The sequence below is a fragment of the Notolabrus celidotus genome, chromosome 14 (genome assembly GCF_009762535.1).
Source record: "Notolabrus celidotus isolate fNotCel1 chromosome 14, fNotCel1.pri, whole genome shotgun sequence".
In the NCBI taxonomy this organism is placed as follows: domain Eukaryota; kingdom Metazoa; phylum Chordata; class Actinopteri; order Labriformes; family Labridae; genus Notolabrus; species Notolabrus celidotus.
Genome location: NC_048285.1, coordinates 10,237,151 through 10,256,506, shown reverse-complemented (window position 1 = coordinate 10,256,506; position 19,356 = coordinate 10,237,151). Strand labels below are relative to the sequence as shown.

Here is a 19,356-nt window from a genome sequence, read left to right as displayed (position 1 = left end):
CTCTTGCTTGATGTAGGATTTCAACTGCGTAACATTACAGCTATGAATATAAATATAGTATATAGATAATATTCCAAATGATCAAAATTTAAATTGAAAATACACTGCTTAAAAAATAATTTGTTCTCAATGTAAACTAATGCAGCAATATTTTTTTTGAGTGAATTTTTTGAGGAAGCCGTTTCTGCATCTCTACACAATGTAGCCAGAGGGTGACTCTACCGTCATGCAGATACAAAGTCACAACCTACTGGAGAGGTAGAATCTGTAGGAGTATATACAAGAACAGCTGGAACCAAAAATGTTGCAGCAGACACTTTATTTTACATTAAAATTTAGATATAACTTGGTAGACAGCCCACATCCTCTTCAAAACTGACAAGACAAGGACACATCAATACAATTCAAATATTTTCAAAATCGGCTGCAAGATAAGATCATAAAACATGTTTGACACTAAGTAAATCCCACAAATGCACCATTCATGCAATTCTTTATCAGTGTTTGGTATTCAATCCATCATACTTCTTCCTCACTCATTTCAATGTCAACGGTTATTCATCAAGATCTGTAGCATACAATTTACAGTCTTTGACCACAATGAAGTGAAGTCCCCAAGTGAAACTGGTCTTGAGTCTCTACCTTGAGGCTTTGTATAAATAAGTCCATGGAAGTTATCAATGTCATGTGCACATGCCCAGCAGACTTGGGGCATTATTCAACCCTGGGTGTCTGCTGACATGCATGGTCTCTGGGGAGGAGAATTTAATAAAAGTAGCACAGGTTTCTCGATTATGAGCCTTGGCTACGGCACTGGCCAAAATGTGCATGATCCTCAGAAGGGCAGTTTCACTGAAAAACAAACATATCAATTATACAAGTAGAGTAAATGTTGGCAATTAATGCATCTTGAAAGTTGGGACGACTTGTGAATACTTTTCTAAAAAGAGTGATGGGGATAAAGGGTAACACATCTTCAGAATCAAAACCCACCTGCCAACATTGACGCTGGAGGCCAGGCACCAGGCGGCTTCCCCTTCCGGTGTCGGGGGCTCCTGCAAAACTTGGCGGGACAGACAGAGGGTTGCTCCAGCCAGCTGCGTGGGGAGAAACGCCACACATTGGCCTTCAAGGAGAGACAGCTCCAGCAGATAGCGGGCCATCCACACCACCTGGTAGCATATTTGACACTTAAGATCAAATCAAACTGGAAAATAATCTCACTGATACTTGTGCTGAGTTAAAGACAATGTATATCCAAGACCTTAGCACTGCAGCGAGCAACAGAGGCAAGTAGGATGAGGAAATGTAGAGGGGAACAGTAGGACAAATCAAACTTCAGCCCACAGAGGACTTTACGCTCCATTCGCAGGAGCTGATGCTTAGTGTAGGTGTGGTCCATCAAAAAGCACAGTGCAGAGACCTGCAGAGCATGCATAACAATGGCTCATCATTTCTTAGTCAAACAGGAGAAAAGGGTAACTGCTGTTACTTAATATTAAAAGCTTTTAAAAAAAGGTCAAAAAACAAACAAACATTTCTAATCTGTAAAGTGACACAAAAGATCCAAAACATTTCTCTTGAAGATTTTTGTGCTTTATGTATACATCTATGAACATCACACCAAATCAAGCATTTTCAATACTTAAAGTTACAGTGAGGACTGAACTGGTATACCTCAGGGAGGAGGCACTCCTCCTTTTTTGCAGCAATGAAGAGACAAACCATGCCCAGGAGCTGCAGGTTGACCGTGGTCACTTTGATCTGACGCAGAGTGCGGTTAATGAGGTGGATGGTCAGATGAAGGGTCTCTTCCTGAAAATGCATCATCTCCTGGTTGGAAATAAACAGGGCAGGTATGGATTGGAGGCAAATGAGAGTTGTACTGCATAAAACCACAACTTACAAATAAAAAAATCATCCAATTTGGATTCATTGCATTTAGTATTCTCTGCCAAACAACCCTGCCCCGCTGTCTTGTTATTATCAAACATGTAAAGTAGAAAATAAGTAAATAACTTCCATGGAAAAGGGGGTTCAATACAACCTAACTACCTGAATACCATATCTATAATTTCTTGAATTTATTACTGCAGTTTGCTCTGAAGCTAGAGACAAAGAGCCATCCTTAAGCTGCAGTCTTCAACCTCACACCATCTGAAAATCTATACAATATTTTCCTGTGGATGAGAAAGTTCTGAATAAACAGACTTACATGAACTTGAATTAGCCAGTCTACCAGAACGGCACGAGTGGCATCCGTAAAATGCCGGGGCAGGTCAGCGTTGGGAAACGAGTTTTGTGTTTGACTTCTCTGCATCGTGACAGAAAAACATAGGAGTCATACACTTATTATATAAAGAGATACAGTCAGTGAGTGTTTTTGCCAATCCTGGAGGATGACTATTTTCTTCTGCCAAAGTGTAAGCCTTCAATTACTCATGAAGCTGTTGGGTGACCTCCGTCAACAATATCTCACCATCATTTCCAAGAACAAGTCCCAAGCGTACGTCCGGTCCCATATGAGGTCCAACTTCTCCAGTGCCAACTCCACTTCACGGCGCAGCAGGCTGGGCACCAGTGCCTGCAGGCTGTGAAGACCCTGTAGACCAAGAGGGTGAAGAAGCGCAGGCTCCTCCACACAGCCTGCTGCTGCACAAGATGGCAAGATGGAAATCAGAACAAGGAGGAACACAACAGACATGTGATTGGTTGCTCATGCTTCACTTGAGTGAATTGGTATGTTTGCAATAGATGTCAGTTGTTCGAGTCTGGTGTCAAAGGAAGTTTGGAAACTAGATTGTTAACTCTACCAGATGAACATGTTTGACTGTCTTCGTGGAACCCCAGGAGGATGCCTTCATTTGTTTGCGTTGATAACCTCCTTTCCTTTAAAACAGACAATGCATAACACAATACAATATTTAATACACAATTAAATATTGGTGCATCAGGTAATGCAGGAGCCAAATAAGTTTACACAGAATACCTTGAGATTACAGTCAGAAGCCTGCACAAGACTGGGCCTCTTATACCATTTCTTTAACCACAAGTTATCAAGCCAGATTAATATTGAGACAAAATAGGTTTTACAAAAACAGAGAGACCGACAGGAAGGAGAACATACCCATCTGTGTTCCGTCTCCATTTTGACAGAAGTCATCCTTGGTTCCTCTACTTCTACGGCCTGCCAGCGATCTTTCGGCCCACAGGCATTAGCCCAGGCTCTTAACGGGGCTCGTCTCTCATCCGCCTGCGTGACAAGAAAGACTTTCTTGAATACTGCAGTGATCAAGGATACCTGCCAACAAATACACGTCTACCTACATTATCAACACAAAAGACACAGAACAAGTCTTTGAAGTGGGGCTACTTGGCTGCAGTTTATACTCTATACTCTATTCAGAGCTCCACAAAAATTCAGCTCACACAATTGTTCACTTGTCATCAAGGCACAAGGCCTCAGCCATCTAATCAGGGACTCCCTGACACCTGGGAGCAGACCAGGTGAACGCAGTTCTTCTGAAAGCACAAAACTAGAGCAGACTTGTGTGAGTCTTTTTGAAGGTAAAGCATAATTTACCTTGGGCAAGGTGTGATGAATTAATTAATTTTGTGTTGTTCATTTTCCTCAAAATATTGCTCAATAATTAAAAAAAAAGAAAAAAAAAGTCCATTGGTTATCACTTCAATAAAAAAAGAAAATGAGCATCAGTCACTTTGTGAAAATAGTTAATTTATTTCCACATTTGTATTTGAGCAGGTGTTCACCTTCTTGTGTAAGTCCAGCAGGGGCATGGAGTCGCAGAAATCAGTCCTGGCCATAGTTACAGCCGGAGACAGAGTTTCCGTGCCGGGCCGCTGCAGCTACTTATCCACGGGTGTCGGCGGAAGAATGGAGTAAAGTGACACAATGAGGGCCCGGTCAGCCGGCGGCTGATAAAGACATGCAGACCACACTGATTGGAGTGGGGGTGGGGGCGGGGGTGAAGGAAAGTTAGGATTGGGACTTCCTGTCGGCGTTGGAAGAAAATTGAAAAAAAAAAGTATTGATTTTTTTATGGAAGACGACCGAGGCCAAAAAGAGTGAAGGGAAATACATTGATTATTTTATTTTATATTTATAAATCTTACTTTTTCCCCTCTGAATTCTGAGATTAAAACAAGTCTGAGTCAAACAAAGAATAAAAAAAAAAACAAGGTCAAAGTTCTGAAGAAAAAAAAAGGTAAGACCCATTTTTTAAAATAGTGGTCCTTACTCGCCTCTGTATTTCTGCCTGATAATAATAATAATAATAATAATAATAATAATAATAATAATAATAATAGTTTTATTTGTAGAGCACTTTTCAAAAACCAAGTGCTTCACTTGGACAGCAAAATAAAAGAGGCAGATCATAAAATCACACAAGCCAAGATAAAGAAATAAAACATATTTTAAAAGACAAAATTCCCCTAAAATAACTCTAAAAGAATACAATGATTTTAAAATATATTTTTTAAGACTGCTAAAATAAAATAAAGTCAAATAAAATTCAGATAAAATTTGGGAAGGCTCTGTGATAAAAGTATGTTTCAAGAAGGGATTTAAAATAGCTTGCTGACTTAACAGACCTGATCTCCTCGGGCAGATGGTTCCAGAGTGATATGCAATGTATAGGTAGTTTTTTGTCACTCAAATTAAGTAAGTCTACTGGAAACATTTTGTTACATCTCAACAACACAACTGACTTACCTTCATGGATCAGAGGTGCACTCCATTAATGACTTGGTGTCTAGTTTGTCATGTCTACTGTTAGTATTTGAGGATCATCTGCTATTTTCTGTGAACAGAAACCTTTTCTCTCTGACAAGGGCCATGGCTAAATGTTTCAGAAATTACTACAGCAGAGTGTAAGGTGTACCCCAACTTTCATGTACTGCTAAAAACTACCTTTTGTTGCATTCATCACATTACCCAGAACAGCAAATCCAGTTTTTAAGTTTCCTCTCTTCTCCTCTCTTTCAGTTCAGGTCCTTGCAGGACGGTTGCAGTGTAGGCCGTATGATGTAACAAAATTAAGAATACATTGAAAAAGAAATATAAAAAGAGAAAACACACAAACACAGCTTTGTTTATTAAAAATTTTACTGGCACATTAGAGTTGCAAATGTTATAAGCTACCATTTTGTAGCAGGTTTCCCCCGTTACATTGTAAAGTCTTGCAAAGGGGGTCCGACACTTTCTGTCCTCCCCCTTAAAGATTGCTTTTTATGGCCCTCTGAGCCTCATCTAACAGCAACAAGCAAAACAAATTGTGTTACACCAGCATCAGGTGCGACATTCGTGACTGTTGATCACATTCAAATATACAGAGAAGCAAGGTAACCATAGTAAAGCTGCAAATCAAATACTACAAAGCTGCTGACCTCCCCTTCTACGAATGCTGCATTTATCATCAAGCATTTTTTTTTTTTGGTATTTACACAATAGTAAGGATCGAGGCACTTCCTGTGCCTTTATATGCCTACAGGAGAGGTAAGGGGTATTAACTTGCATGTTCAGCTGTGAAGCATTGGTTAAAGCGTGGCCAGCAGTGAGGTTTACAGTATGGCTTCACAACCAATATTTTTAAAAAGTTCAGCAGCACCCCCTAATGGCCATGGTGTCAATGAAGGCAAATCCACAGTGACGTCCATCAGTACAGTGGCTCTGATCTCCGCTTCTTCAGGTTTCAGAGCAGGACAATAGGCTAGAGTATGATGGCTGTGCCTGAGCCAGTGGTAAAAGTTGTGAACAGCAAATCAATACCATCTGATCACATTATCATCTGAAGAAATGGGGCCATCTGTTGCCTTATGAGCATCATTAACCTGCTGCGTTTCAGTATCCTTATCACCACTTTCACCCAAACATCACTGTCACCCTCTAGCACTTGGTCACTCACACAAAACATAAATAGAATTAAATAAAATGAAATTAAAATGTGAAATGAGGGGTGTCCCAGAGAGTGATGAGATTGTTTGAAATTGCTGTAGAACCAGTGCTCTGCAGTAAAGTAGGAACGTATTACACCATAAATCATATCATTATCAACAGTGTAGAAGAAATCACAGACTGGCTCTTGTCTACTCCATTCAGTGGTCGTCTAATTATCATAATGAGTTTAGATCTACATTTTTTTGGGCCAAATATATACACGTTCAACATTAAAGCGTAAGAGACGGTTTCCTTTCTAGTCTCAAATGCAAGTCATGTAATGTTGATATCCTCCTACAGTTCTTTTCATCAATACTCAATTATATAACTTATGACTTCAGTCTTGGCTAAAATCCTCTTTGTGACAATGCAGACATCATTGACAGATCTAAACTGCCCGTTGAAAATCAAAATACTGAGCATCTTCATTACAACAAGCAATCCCAAAATGGAAACCCCAGGAAATGAAGAACTTAATCAAAAAGAAGATAGTTTAAAAACTTTTAATATATATACTTTATATACTGTATACTTAAACATGAAAATGTGTCTTCCAAAGTTGGAGAAATAGGTGGACGATAAAGAGAGGGGGGAAAAAAATCAAAAACAAATGAAACAAAAAGATCTTGATGTTCCTTTAGTGAGGTTTAAAGATAACCAACATCTTTTCCAGCAATACGGAATACAAAATGCTTGCATCAATACGAGCACTTTAAAATATGCTGTCCAGAACTCAGTCATGTGCCCTCATTATTTAAAGTGTGCAGAATTTCATCCAAACTTAACAATCCAATGGATGTTTTGTTAAGTTAGTCAGAATGTTAAAGGTTGGTTGACCAGCAAAGCAGAGTTCAGTTGGCTGCAGACGGTTTCTTTAACATACAACAAAGCTGATTTAAGTGCCTCAACAGAGCATTATCGACAACACAAATCAAAACTTCTAAACAAAACGTGGAATCATTTGAAGTGTTAAATGTCCACTATGTCAGTCAATTTTTGGCCTCATTATAAAGACTTCACAAAAAATCAACTCTTATTCTTTAAATACGGGAACAATTTTCTGAAAACAGTTTTAAACTTACATGATGAATGGGAAACAAACAAAGATCGGTGCCTACTTCTTCAGCTAGGGATAGAGCGTGAGGATCACTGGATGGAGGAAAGTGAATGGCTGTGATTGGTCTCTTAAGTTGATTTGGGTACAGCTGGGGAAAGCATCTAGCCTATAAAGGTCTCTCTCCTCAGATCTTCTGTCCTTAGCACAAAAAACCTACAGCTACACCTCCAACCAGCAGATCAGTCTGGACACAGCATCTATGACTCATCACTGCTGCATCACTATGAGTTTAGCATAAGTAGCTTTTAAAGCAAAGGTTAGTCATGCAATAGGTCCCAGTTTGTATTTCTGACTGAGTCAATTTAGTGCCAAGCTGGTTACAGCAATCATTAGTTACATGCTTGTTCCCTTTGAGAAAGGCCATCAAGTGTGCTGTGTAGGGTCCTCAGGTTGATTTTCCAGCAAAAGTTTAAAGACATGCATAAAAACTGACACAAATGGATGGATGGGAATCAAAATGGTTTTCATACATTCTCCTGCACTCATATGCACACACCCAGTACATTTACACATCCGCTCACTCATTTGCTTACAGACACGTGCAGTGCAAACACAGAAATGGCAACCCTCCCCGTCCCCCCTTTCCCATTTCCCCTTACTGTAGGAACAGTCCCACACTTGATTTGTAACAGCAAGTTCCAGAAAGAGCACTTGTTGAAAAAAAGGAAAATAATCTGAAAATGCAGAAATATGGCTTTACATTTAAAACATTAACTGATGAAATAAAAATTTGTCTTTTCCCAAAAACGTTTTCATTTTCCTAATTTTCTTGATCACGCTATTAAAATTCTATCAAGTACATTTGTGTGTGTGTGTGTGTGTGTGTGTGTGTATATTTATGCAGTCTATGCATGAACTAGTGACTATGTCAGTGTGTGAAGCATGGGCGCAGCTGGTAGAGAGATGGTACTTCCTGGCATAACCTGGATTTCAAAGTGTCAAGGCTTTGATGTGGTACCCAGTGTAGTGCAGCAGAGGTCCCGCAGGGAAGCCTAAAGCAAGCCCTGAGAGGATGTACACAGACAAAGCTGCCAGTCGATCCACACAAACCTGCTGAGGTCGGTCATTCTCAGCCTGTGTGTTTATTTCACACTTTATGATCCGCGTCTTGTCTGATTTGCCTTTGAATGTGTGTGTGTGTGTGTATGTGTGCGTGTCTGTGAGTTTACGTGCATCAAAGATCAAATGAAAATGTGTCTTGTGCCAGTTTTTGTTGGTGTTGTTCAAAATTCCCCTGCAGTGCAAGTGTGTATGTGGAATTGTGATAGTGTGTAAGTCTGACTGCTTGTTCTTGAGTCTGATTGATCATTCCCGTATGCTTGCAGAGTAGGAAAACTGAGGGAAGTGCGTACGCTGATCTGAATCCTCTGGATCTAAACTGTCATCTGTAATAAGCACAAAAGCAGGGTGAGAAATACATGCACAAGATACAAACAGACGTATATGTGTGTAAACAAGTCACAATGCAGTGAATACAGAGATGCACTTACACTTATCAGGGGGAGTTATTGTTATGGTTTGTGCTGTGAACTCGTCATCAAAGTAACGCGTGTCTGTCTCTGATGTTACTTGGGGCTTGAACGGTGGAATAAGCTGAAAAGAAAAGAATATAAGTCACCATACATGTGACACATCTCGGCCTACATAACGACCTATAATCATTTTAACCAGCACCTCACCTTCTTTTCAAGTACATCTTGCCAGTTAATGGAGATGAAGAACTTGTGGCCCATCACATCTTTGGCATCATCAGGTCCACCACCGAGCCTGTAAACAATTCAAAAACAGGATTATTAGCACCCACTCAACAGCTATCCAGAAACATACAGATCCTTGTACAAACAGCGTCTTAGGAAGCATAAAACAAACACTTTGATCATGTTGTTTCATTCCAAATAGCATTCACCGTTTGACAGAAAGCAGTACTCTCGATTTTCTTGCTGCTTCCAGGTGCTTGTGTGAAAAGCCTGCAGGCGGTGCTCAATGTGCTAATATTAGCTGTTCTTCGACTATTCTCAGAAAACGGAGGAAGCAACTTGACCAAAACAACAATTGATTACGTCTCTGTTTATGACCATTGCTCTGTACCAAAACCAATCAAGAAGGAACATGGGCTTTAAAACAAACGTCTGTGCTCAATTTAAAGGTTGAGTGGTGCCCTTGAGCAAAGGGGAGAGGCTCTAAACCACAGGAAGAGCTTTTCTTTCTTTTTTATGCTTGAAGCTGCATCTTCAGGGGTCAGTTATGTAATCCACCTGGGAGCACTGAGGATTAATATCCAGATTTTGGTCACAGATCACATAACTTCATTTGTGGGACCCTCCAAAAACCTTCAATCAGGTGTTGACACGGTTTAATTTGTGTCGTTTACATGAAAGCAGTTTCTACATGTGTACCAACTCAAACTGACCTGGAGTAAAATGTCAGAATGGGGAGTTTTAAATATCCGTAAAGATTTTGGGAATACATTCTACAATAAGGCCTAAAATACTGACACTTCTTAGTTTACTATTACAGAACTACAGGAGGCACATCTTTCCTCATCTTGTGCAAATGTATCCTAATGATCATTGCATGATTTTATGTAAAACAAATAATTCTTAGTGCTTGATCAATAAATGCCTAGTGTGAAAACATCAGCAGTAAACTACAAACCTTTGCTTGGGATCCTTTTTTAACAGACCAGCCAGTAGGGCCTTGGCTTCAGGAGCCAGGTTCTTGGGGAAGCGAATCTCCTCCATGAGGATGAGCTCAAAGAGACGCTCGTGGTCCTGGTTGTAGAACGGCAACCGACCGCACATCATCTCATACATGACCACACCTAGACCCCACCAGTCCACTGCCCGTCCGTAGTCGTTGTCCTCTAGAACCTTCAGTGCAGGGATGAAAGGTGTTGATCATACGGATACATCTCCAATATTGGTTTAAAAAATATTTAGTTCAAACATTTCAAATCTTTCATTGCAGCCGGCAGTTACTTAGATAAGTGATGGTTTCTGGGCCAGGTCTTCCCTTTGCCTTGCGCTCACCATTGTTTACAGACCGGCATCTCAAAACATTAGAACTAATTGGCAGTTTGAGACAACCTTTATAACAGGATTGTTAGCTAACTTCTTTACATATGTCTGTTTTTAGAGGAAACACTATTATTGTAAGATGGTAGAAAATGGGTTCTGAGGCATAGACTGTGTAATTAATGGACGTAACCAATCTGGTTACCAAAGCTGTTTTGAAGCCAATCGTTTGCAGTAGCCATATTGGAAATGCTGAAAGCAACCTAACTGCTCACAAGGTCATGTGAGATAAAGAGGCGGGCTTTGGGCCTCCTAGTCAACAGCTGCGCTGTTCCCACTTGTCAGTCAAGTCAGCCAAGTCCTTATTTGGGCAAATCTCGTATTCTTAATATCTTCTGAACTGTCGTGTTATAAAAAAATTCACCCACCGTACAGTGCGTGCCGATAGAGAAATTAGCAATTCAGACCCAAGCCGTTTTTTGAACCAGGCTGTGAACATTTTCATTATTGCTGCAAAGATCGTCTTTTTTGAATGGGTGTGTATGTGGTTTCCGGTGTTTCTGCAGCCAGCCTCAAGCGGACACTTGATAAACTGCAGCTTACAACACTTCCGCATAGGCTTCGCATTTTGTGACCAGAGGTTGCCGCTTGTGCTAAAGATGAATGATTGCAGACGCTTTCCTTCATAGAGCTAAAGCCCCCAGAAATGCAAAGAGACCATACGACTCAGACAACAAACAGAAACGACAATGCTTCTGACACGTGTCCCTCACCAACAGATCTATATTAACATGTTGGAATAACAACTGTTTATGAGCAAAGAAAACATTGTGTTGCATTTGAAATCTAATAGAAATCTGCCTCTGACGTGTTAAATTTATACTTTCATTAATTGGACTGCTGTAACGTTGAACACTGCTGTATGAATAAAATAAAAAAGTGGTCTGATGAAAGAGAATTGAATAGAAGCAGTGATTTATTCCATACTTAACGCTATTAAGCAAATATTGGGTGATCTGACACTCTATTTTACTCCAAAATCTTATTAACTTCAAAAGTCTACCGGTCAAAGTAAACCAAATCTCATAACGTATGTCTAATAAAAAAACAGCACATTGTTCCAGGCTTATTTTAGATTCTGCCCATAACATATTTTCCTGAGCATATAATAACTTACATGATACTTCCTGGTGTAATGTTGTTGCTGAATTCAGGTCATGTCAGTGCAAGGGCAAAATACATCTTTATGTAAGACTGTCAGGCTGTCAGTACTATCTCCCTTGAAGGTGAAATCCTAAGTGTGTCTCTCCCTGCAGAAATCTAGTGTCATATCTGAAGGCAAAGAAAACAGTAAATAGTGTGCTGACTCCTTCTACCCAGGGCAGGACACGAGGACAATACCCAGGCCTGAGCTTTCATTAGGACCTGTTTAAAAACATTGTCAGCTTAAGCTCTGGAAGCCTCATGGTATCAATGCTGCTGACAGCAGCTAATGCACCAACACTATGAAATGAAAACCAGCGCAGCTAGCTTAGCTTCTCACTTGTTCCCACATTGTGCTTAAATAATAGAACCACCTTTCAAATCCTTCAGTCCAAATGTACATAATCCTGATCTCACAACACATCGATGCTACTGTGGAGTTACCTCTGGTGCCAGGTACTCTGGGGTCCCGCAGAAGGTTTTCATGGTGGCGCCGTCAGTGATGCCCTCTTTACACAGACCGAAGTCTGTTATCTTTATATGGCCGTCTTTGTCTAACATAAGGTTCTCCAACTGTGCGAGGAAAGATTGAAATTAGGATTAAAGTGGGTGACAGGGATTGTGGATAAAGAACTGAAAGAATTGTGATCATTATCAAGCCTAACAAGATTAGTAATGCTACTTTATTATTACCCCCCCCCCCCCCCCCCCCCCCCCCCCCCAATTAAATTACAACCCTGTATTAGCATCTTTCATTATCCTCAGAATGTTTGCCAAGCTAAATCTAAAGCATCAGAAAAATGTAATATTCAGAATAATGTTATACTTTCTAGTTAGAGGCAGCGGACACCTTACCTTTAAATCCCTGTAAACTACATTGCGTGAGTGTAGGTACTCCAGTGCTGACACTATTTCTGCACCATAGAATCTTGCTCTGTCTTCTGTGAACACCCTGTCACGTGATAAGTGAAAGAAGAGCTGAAAAGGAAAAAAGATAGACCGATAAGACATCAATTCTTCATGTTTCTTGATTTCACATACTGCTAGATTTAAATGTATTGCTTGAGTCGCAATGTTCTCTTTGGTCTTTGTCAGTATTAGCATGGTCAGTTTGCCCTTGTACACTAAAAACTGTGTTTGTACTTAGCAACTTAATTTTCTATTTCTTTCTTTCTTTCCTTTTTTAACAGATGGAGTGAGGCCATCTGCAACTGAGTCAATAAAGGAGAATTTACTCTGGAGCAATGTTTCACTAACCTTTAAGTTATGATGTTGCACAAGTTAAAAAATAGATGTACGTGTGGTAAAAGAAAAGTAGTTATAAATAAAGTTTTACTCTGCAGTAAAATAAGATTTAGATGGACTTAATTTTTTTAATCAGTCAAGAGTTTGATAACACCTTCTCATTCAACGGTTTTTATTTATTTCAATTATTTCAAACAATGTAGATTAATACTGAAGACATCAAAATTATGAAAGAACATATATGGAATTATTTAATTTACAAAAAACAAACCAGAATATGTTTTATATTTTAGATTCTGTAAAGTAGCCCCCTATTTCCTTCATGACAGCTTTGCACACTCTTGGTATACTCTCAGTCTGCTTCATGAAGTGGTCTCCTGGAATGGTTTCTAATTCACATGAGCCTTTTAAAGAGTTCATTTGTAGAATGACTTGCCTTCTTAATGTGTTTGAGACCATCAGTTGTGTTGTTCAGAGGTAGGGTTAGTACACAATGGATAGCCCTATTTGACAACTGTTGTAATCCACATAATGGCAAAACCATATTATTTCATAGTTTTGATGTCTTCAGTATTAATCTACAATGTTGAAAGTACTTAAAATAAATACAAAACATTGAATGAGAAGGTGTGTCCAAACTTTTGACTGGTAGTGTATGCTTTTTAACATTTTTACAACACAAAATAGACGCTACACTGTCATAATCAGTGATCTGTGCTAAAACTGTTCCTAGTGTTTGATGTCTACAGTCATTTGGAAAAAGAATTGTAATCAATTATGGGGGGTTTATAATACTTCCAATTCTTATTTACTTTCAGTTCTTTCCAAAATACTGTAGTATGATGTATCATAACTTGGTTGTATGGTCTGCACAAGGGCATATTGTCAGTTTTCCTACAAGCCCAAAAGGAACCCACAAAGAACCAATTGTACCTGAAGCATTGCAACCAAACCGGTTTTGGAAAATATTCATCAGTTAGTATTCTTTCAGTAAGGTTGTACACAGTTTAATGCCAGATTACAAAAGAATAAAACTTACTTCTCCTCCATTTGCATACTCCATGACAAAGCATAGCCGATCATGAGTTTGAAATGCATATTTTAGTGTCTGTAGGGAAGAAGGAGCAACAATAGTGATTACATTATACATTCGAAAGTAAAATACACAGGGTAAAGACAACACAGGCACCGGTCACTCACCGTTAGAAAGGGATGTCGTGTGTTTTGGAGTACTCTGCTTTCTGTAACTGTGTGTGCCACTTCATCCTAAAGGAAGACAGCAACAAACGGCACATTGATACACGCAATAAGAGCAAGAACTCTACTGTACAGTGATTTAAAGATTATATTTTACTTTGATGAGTTCAAACTAACCTTTGCAATGATGACTTCCTTGCGGAGGATTTTCATGGCATAGTACATCCCTGTGGCCTTCTCCTTCACCAGGATCACCTTACCAAATGTCCCTTTCCCCAGCAGCTTCAGGTAGTCAAAATCACTCATGGTCTGTAAGAACAATGGTGAAAAATAAGCCTTTATGTAGCTGAATATAATAACCAGCTGATTCAAATTGTTCTTATTTCTCATTCGTCATAAAACAGGAATTATTAATGCGCAGGAATGTTTTGACACACCAAATGTCTAGACATTAACTTGTTAAGTTAGCCGTGAGGAAGCTGTGTCTCTTTGTACTTTTCAGTTGTCTTGACAATGTCATCAGACAATGGACAAACAGAGCCATTAAAATCCCTTCAAGTGAATTTGTATGAAACAAAATATAAACAAATATAACCTTCCATTTGTTTAAAGGTTGCTTCACAAAAAGAAAAAACGTCGCTAAAAAGGCCTTAATATTAAAATGTCTGCTCAATAAAGATGAGCTTCAGCAGACAACAAAAACAACCCTCTGATTCCAGGCACTGCCTGTTCAAATACTGACCACTTTTGAGCGGGATTTGGAAATAGCAATCTCCATCTCCTCTGCGCCACTGCTGTCACTTGGTGAGCCAAATTTAATCTCCATTGGCTCCTCATCCTGCTGCTGACTCTTCAGGCTATTTGCCACCGCCTGGATCGATCGCATCCATTCCTCCCTGACCCAGAAGAAAACACTCATTACATCCATGAAATCTAGAAACAAGGCATGTCTACGGAACTCTGAACCTATTCTCTAAATAAATGTGATTGCCATGGTTTGGTGACATCTTTGACTTCACTAGTATGGTACAGATTTTAACCAAAAAATATACAGACAGTTGTGCAGCATGCTTTGTTTTAGAGGGTGGAGTATAATCTGGGGGCTGTTGGGATTTGGTGCTTGGCAGAGCCAATGTAAAAAAGATTAAATAATAATTGCTTTGGTTAGAGGTGGATAAATCAGGTTTAATCTGGCAATGAATTCAATTTCTAGTATTATGGTCTTTCTATCTCCCCAAACTGAAATGGATGTCACTGCCAACAATGACGGAATATAACCAGATTAGTAGATTTACTGAAAGTGTTTAGATATCATTCAACTGGTGTTGGACAACATACCAGAAGGCTTTTCATTTCAGAATAAAATATGTAGAGGGTGTTTTTTTTTTAGTTTGTTTTTTAATGTGTATAATTAATTGAAAAAAAAAATTCTGAGACAATGCCAATTTTTCTGCTATTTACGTTCTAGTCTAAAAAACCCAAAAGACACATTTGATTCTAAAAACTTTATCAAACTGAGTAAAACTAAAAAGATTAAATATTTTGATAGTATTTTGATAGTATTTTGATGTTTTAGTGTTGACAAAGAGCCTCAGAAAGACAACTTATTCTTCCCATATTCAGCTTTCTTCCACCAGCGACAGAAAATAAAATGTAGCAAAGGAAAAAAATCCCTGAGGACTGAAAGAATTTTACCTCTCTTCATTGCTGTCTACATGGAAGGTGCGCTCAATAACAGAGGTCCATTGCAGGCAACGGATGACAAATGTATTTGGCCTGGGTCGCTCCGTCTTCATTAGCTGGCATTCTACAATGCATTAACACATCAGGTCATGCTGAACAATTTATTATTGTTTACAACAAAAAATACTGCTAACTGGAGATTACTTCATGTTGCAAAAACAAAAGGGATGACTGACCTGCGACAGAGAAGTTGTTTAATGGTGGGAGGTTGTGGTCGCTGGAAACCTCTGGCTTTTCTTTATAGCCGATGAAGGAGCCGTCGCTCTTTAAAATGAAGTAACGAGGCCTCCATGTTTTGATGTATTCACCTGGAACACAGACAGGTAGGATAGTAACAATACAGTATAAATTTTAGACTGTTTCTGCTGTCTACAAACTCTTGGTAAAGGGGGGTCTGCTTGGACTAGGTGTTTGAGCGTTCGTGTGGCTGCAGTCCTTCTCAACGGTTGCTTGTTTGACTCCCTGACACAACCCTTTGCTGCATGTGCCCCCCCCCCCCTCCCTGCTCACCACATTTCCTGTCCTATCAATAAAGCCAAAAATGCTCACATACATAACCTTAAAAAACTGTATTAAATATATATGGACAATTGTTGTCCACTCATAGGAAAATGTAATGTTTTAAGATGCCTGATGAGTCTATAACAGAGGTATCTAAATCTCACACTATCACTTCAATTTAGTCCAAGAGATGATGTACAGTGACTTCAAACAGGGTCCTTACCTCTCTTGTGGAGCCATCCTTCTCTCACAACACTGACTTCATTCATGCTGGGGCAGAACGCTCTGAGATGGGAAGGGGCTGCAGACAAGCTGGTTTAAAATCGTGAAGAGGGTTCCTACTAGTCAAGTGCTCAATGGTGGTTCAAATAAAAAAAACCTATACGGTGAAATACCTGGAGAAAAGAAACAAACACACAGTAAATTAAGTGTCAGACTGTCCGTTGAGTACCAAGGCAAAGCTCACTACTGCAGGCTGCAGCTTTGACATGTTGTTACAACCTTTACAGATCATCAGTGTTAAAAAGGGTTCTACCAAGCAGCTATGAGCCCTCTGACTGTAAGTGATTCTAAAACGGAGGCTAAAGTTGTGTTTTATACACAGCAAAAATGCTAGTAAATAATGGGACAATACATTTGTCAGGTGAATGGTAAGACATGAAGCAAAGACAATTTCTTAAACAGAAACTTCCTGCATGATGCTGGTCTCAGTGCTGTGCTGGATGAATTCCTCCCTCACCTTCTGAGGCTATTCTGTTGCCTTGAAACACAACTCCACAACAAAGAAAACTGCTGAAACCTGCATGTTTGCTCACCACCTCATATCTCACCATCTAACATTTAAGACAGACACATTTGACATGGAAATACTGCACTGACAACATAAACTAGAGCAAGCTACTACAACTTGTTTTAATATCGAAATACAATGAACATTTTAAGTGTAGTTTTGAAGAGATCACATTTGAGGTGTGCTTGCAACTCAGCTCAACTTTATTTATATAGCACTAGCATATTCATACATAAAAACATGCAGCCCAAAGTGCTCACAGAGTAACAGAAAACAACAGCAATGGTAAGATTATAAAAGGCATGATTCTAAATAAAATACTTAAAAATAAAATGAAATCAATACAGTAAAATTAATAAAATAAGTAATAGTGGAAAGATAACTTTAAAAATAAGATAGCGTTAACGAGATCAGATGAATACAAGAAATAAATAGATACATAAATAATTAAATAAAATAAATATATGTTAAAGCAATGATTCAAGTAATAATGATTGAAATAATAATAAAAATTGTAAAAAAAAATAAAAATAAAAATAATAATGCAGTCCAGGGCTAAAAATAAATTACTCCAAATTAAAAAAGTAAGTCTTAAGTTTAGGACCTCAGTGATCGAGTTGGAACATAAAATGACAACCCGATCCAACATCTGATCTGATCCAGCAAATGCAAGAAGTGTTTCAAAGCTGTGTACTCTCTCATGTGTGATATCCTCCCACAGCTCTTGCTGAATGTTTGTGGAGAAGCCTTGGTGATTCAGGGTCAGCACTGAATCAACAGCTTATGTTAGATAATAGGTTTAACAGAATTTCACAGTATTCCAGTGAAAGTGGAGAGGTTGGATAATACAGTGCACACCAGAACACAAAGACTGTTTGAACTGCTTTGTTTACAAAGTTAAAAACTGATAAGGCTTCCTCAGACTGTGGACTTTTTAAAGTTACATTTAAGGTTGTTTATGTTATTAATTGGAACAGTCAGGGTGTTAGTGCCAGCTTTCGATTTAGTGAAAATGAAGCCAGTCAAAGGTTAAAGGATCTAGTGGAGCATTAGAGTTAAAGCTTGCAGTACCACTGGAGTTAATAATTAAAAGAACATACAGAAACACTTCACAAGGCCACCCCGTCAAACTAGATACATAGATTTAAAGAAAAGATGATGAACTGGAGCAAAAACCAAGAACAGCCACGATCAGCTGAACATAAACATTAAGGTAAGACATCCTGATCCGTTCACAAACCTAGCTAGCAGAGTCAAAGTCAATAAACTCATCTTCTAATTCTACACAGGTCGTCGCCTTTTCTGTCTATGTTAAACAGCGAAGTAGTCACTATTATTCTAGCTGATGGCTGGTTTGCCAAAGTGGCGACTAAGACAGCAGTAAGGACCCTGATCAGAACCGCAACACCACCAAACAAGGCAGCTAGCTTAAATAGCTTTACAGCTAACAACTAGTTAGCATGTCTGTTAGCCACTTGTCCCCTCGTTCCACCGGCTGTTCTTACCTTGACTTCAGCGACAAAATACCCCCAGCTGTTGGATCCTGAAGAGATAGTCCACAAAAGGCTCCCACAAGTTATCTCTCGAAGCTGGTGTGTACTGAACTCTGTCAATGATCACACAGCTTAGCGGACTTGTTTTCTTACAACAACAGCAGCGGCGGCGTGCTGCTCTGTTGCTGCTGCAGCACTTCACTGAAGCGTAATGAGGCTCAGAGAGGGAAATAGTCCACTAAGTACAAACTTGTCGGGTAATAGTGTTTTTATGTCTCAAATAACTTCCGATCCCTGCACAGAAAAAATGCCTTTTGTAGGTTTTCTGCAGTAAGTCGCCTGCTCAGCCTGGAAGCCCTCCTTCCCAGACAGACACTACAGCAGCCCCGCAAACGGAAGTGACGTACGAGGCTACAGAGGGTCCACTGCACCTGAACAAAGTACATCAAGTACTATACAGTCACCTTAAACCTAATCAAGTACTATATAGTAACCTTAAACCTCATCAAGTACTATACAGTAACCTTAAACCTCATCAAGTACTATACAGTAACCTTAAACCTCATGAAGTACTATACAGTAACCTTAAACCTAATCAAGTACTATACAGTAACCTTAAACTTCATCAAGTACTATACAGTAACCTTAAACCTCATCAAGTACTATACAGTAACCTTGAACCTCACCAAGTACTATTCAGTAACCTTAAACCTCATCAAGTACTATACAGTAACCTTATACCTAATCAAGTACTATACAGTAACCTTATACCTCATCAAGTACTATACAGTAACCTTAAACCTCATCAAGTACTATACAGTAACCTTATACCTAATCAAGTACTATACAGTAACCTTACACCTCATCAAGTACTATACAGTAACCTTAAACCTAATCAAGTACTATACAGTAACCTTAAACCTCATCAAGTACTATACAGTAACCTTAAACCTAATCAAGTACTATACAGTAACCTTAAACCTCATCAAGTACTATACAGTAAACTTAAACCTTACCAAGTACTATACAGTAACCTTAAACCTAATCAACCTCATCAAGTACTGCACAGTAACCTTAACCCTCATCAAGTACTA

At 39.1% G+C, this 19,356-nt stretch overlaps 2 protein-coding genes across 6 annotated transcripts; both read right to left on the bottom strand.

Moving 5' to 3' along the window:
• Positions 1–300: 300 nt before the first annotated feature.
• ccnp (cyclin P) lies at positions 301–3,969 on the bottom strand. Of its 4 annotated transcripts, XM_034700794.1 has the most exons (10): positions 3,772–3,969; positions 3,430–3,536; positions 3,128–3,253; positions 2,814–2,889; positions 2,480–2,652; positions 2,216–2,314; positions 1,678–1,833; positions 1,265–1,423; positions 994–1,172; positions 301–852 (listed from the first exon to the last, which is right to left on the bottom strand). In XM_034700794.1, exons 3-10 carry the CDS (start codon positions 3,161–3,163, stop codon positions 684–686), a joined length of 1,047 nt encoding a protein of 348 aa, XP_034556685.1. In that variant the 5' UTR covers positions 3,164–3,253; positions 3,430–3,536; positions 3,772–3,969; the 3' UTR covers positions 301–683. The 4 variants fall into 4 exon arrangements, with proteins under 4 accessions (XP_034556685.1, XP_034556683.1, XP_034556684.1 ...); XM_034700792.1 differs by lacking the exon at positions 3,430–3,536 and having other exon boundaries at positions 3,772–3,968; XM_034700793.1 differs by lacking the exon at positions 3,430–3,536 and having other exon boundaries at positions 2,480–2,649; positions 3,772–3,968.
• A 2,479-nt stretch (positions 3,970–6,448) lies between these two features.
• Positions 6,449–18,682, bottom strand: akt2 (v-akt murine thymoma viral oncogene homolog 2). Of its 2 annotated transcripts, none has more exons than XM_034700872.1 (14): positions 18,275–18,682; positions 16,203–16,374; positions 15,655–15,786; positions 15,431–15,542; positions 14,478–14,631; positions 13,913–14,044; positions 13,739–13,804; positions 13,578–13,646; positions 12,149–12,271; positions 11,738–11,866; positions 9,732–9,946; positions 8,756–8,843; positions 8,567–8,669; positions 6,449–8,461 (listed from the first exon to the last, which is right to left on the bottom strand). In XM_034700872.1, exons 2-14 carry the CDS (start codon positions 16,246–16,248, stop codon positions 8,382–8,384), a joined length of 1,449 nt encoding a protein of 482 aa, XP_034556763.1. In that variant the 5' UTR covers positions 16,249–16,374; positions 18,275–18,682; the 3' UTR covers positions 6,449–8,381. The 2 variants fall into 2 exon arrangements, with proteins under 2 accessions (XP_034556763.1, XP_034556764.1); XM_034700873.1 differs by having other exon boundaries at positions 16,203–16,280.
• Between the last annotated feature and the right edge of the window lie 674 nt (positions 18,683–19,356).

Bases quoted from the DNA above. Each gene is read 5' to 3' on its own strand.
- akt2 (XM_034700872.1), bottom strand. From the start codon at position 16,248: ATGAATGAAGTCAGTGTTGTGAGAGAAGGATGGCTCCACAAGAGAG. The intron at 12,272-13,577 runs GTAAGTTTTATT...TTTCCTTTTCAG, and splicing joins AGTATGCAAATGGAGGAGAA to CTCTTCTTTCACTTATCACG. The intron at 8,462-8,566 runs GTAAGTGCATCT...TGCTTATTACAG, and splicing joins AATAACTCCCCCTGATAAGT to ATGACAGTTTAGATCCAGAG.
- ccnp (XM_034700792.1), bottom strand. From the start codon at position 3,825: ATGGCCAGGACTGATTTCTGCGACTCCATGCCCCTGCTGGACTTACAC. The intron at 1,834-2,215 runs GTAAGTCTGTTT...ATTTCCAACCAG, and splicing joins ACTGGCTAATTCAAGTTCAT to GAGATGATGCATTTTCAGGA. The intron at 853-993 runs GTGGGTTTTGAT...TTTGTTTTTCAG, and splicing joins TCCAGCGTCAATGTTGGCAG to TGAAACTGCCCTTCTGAGGA.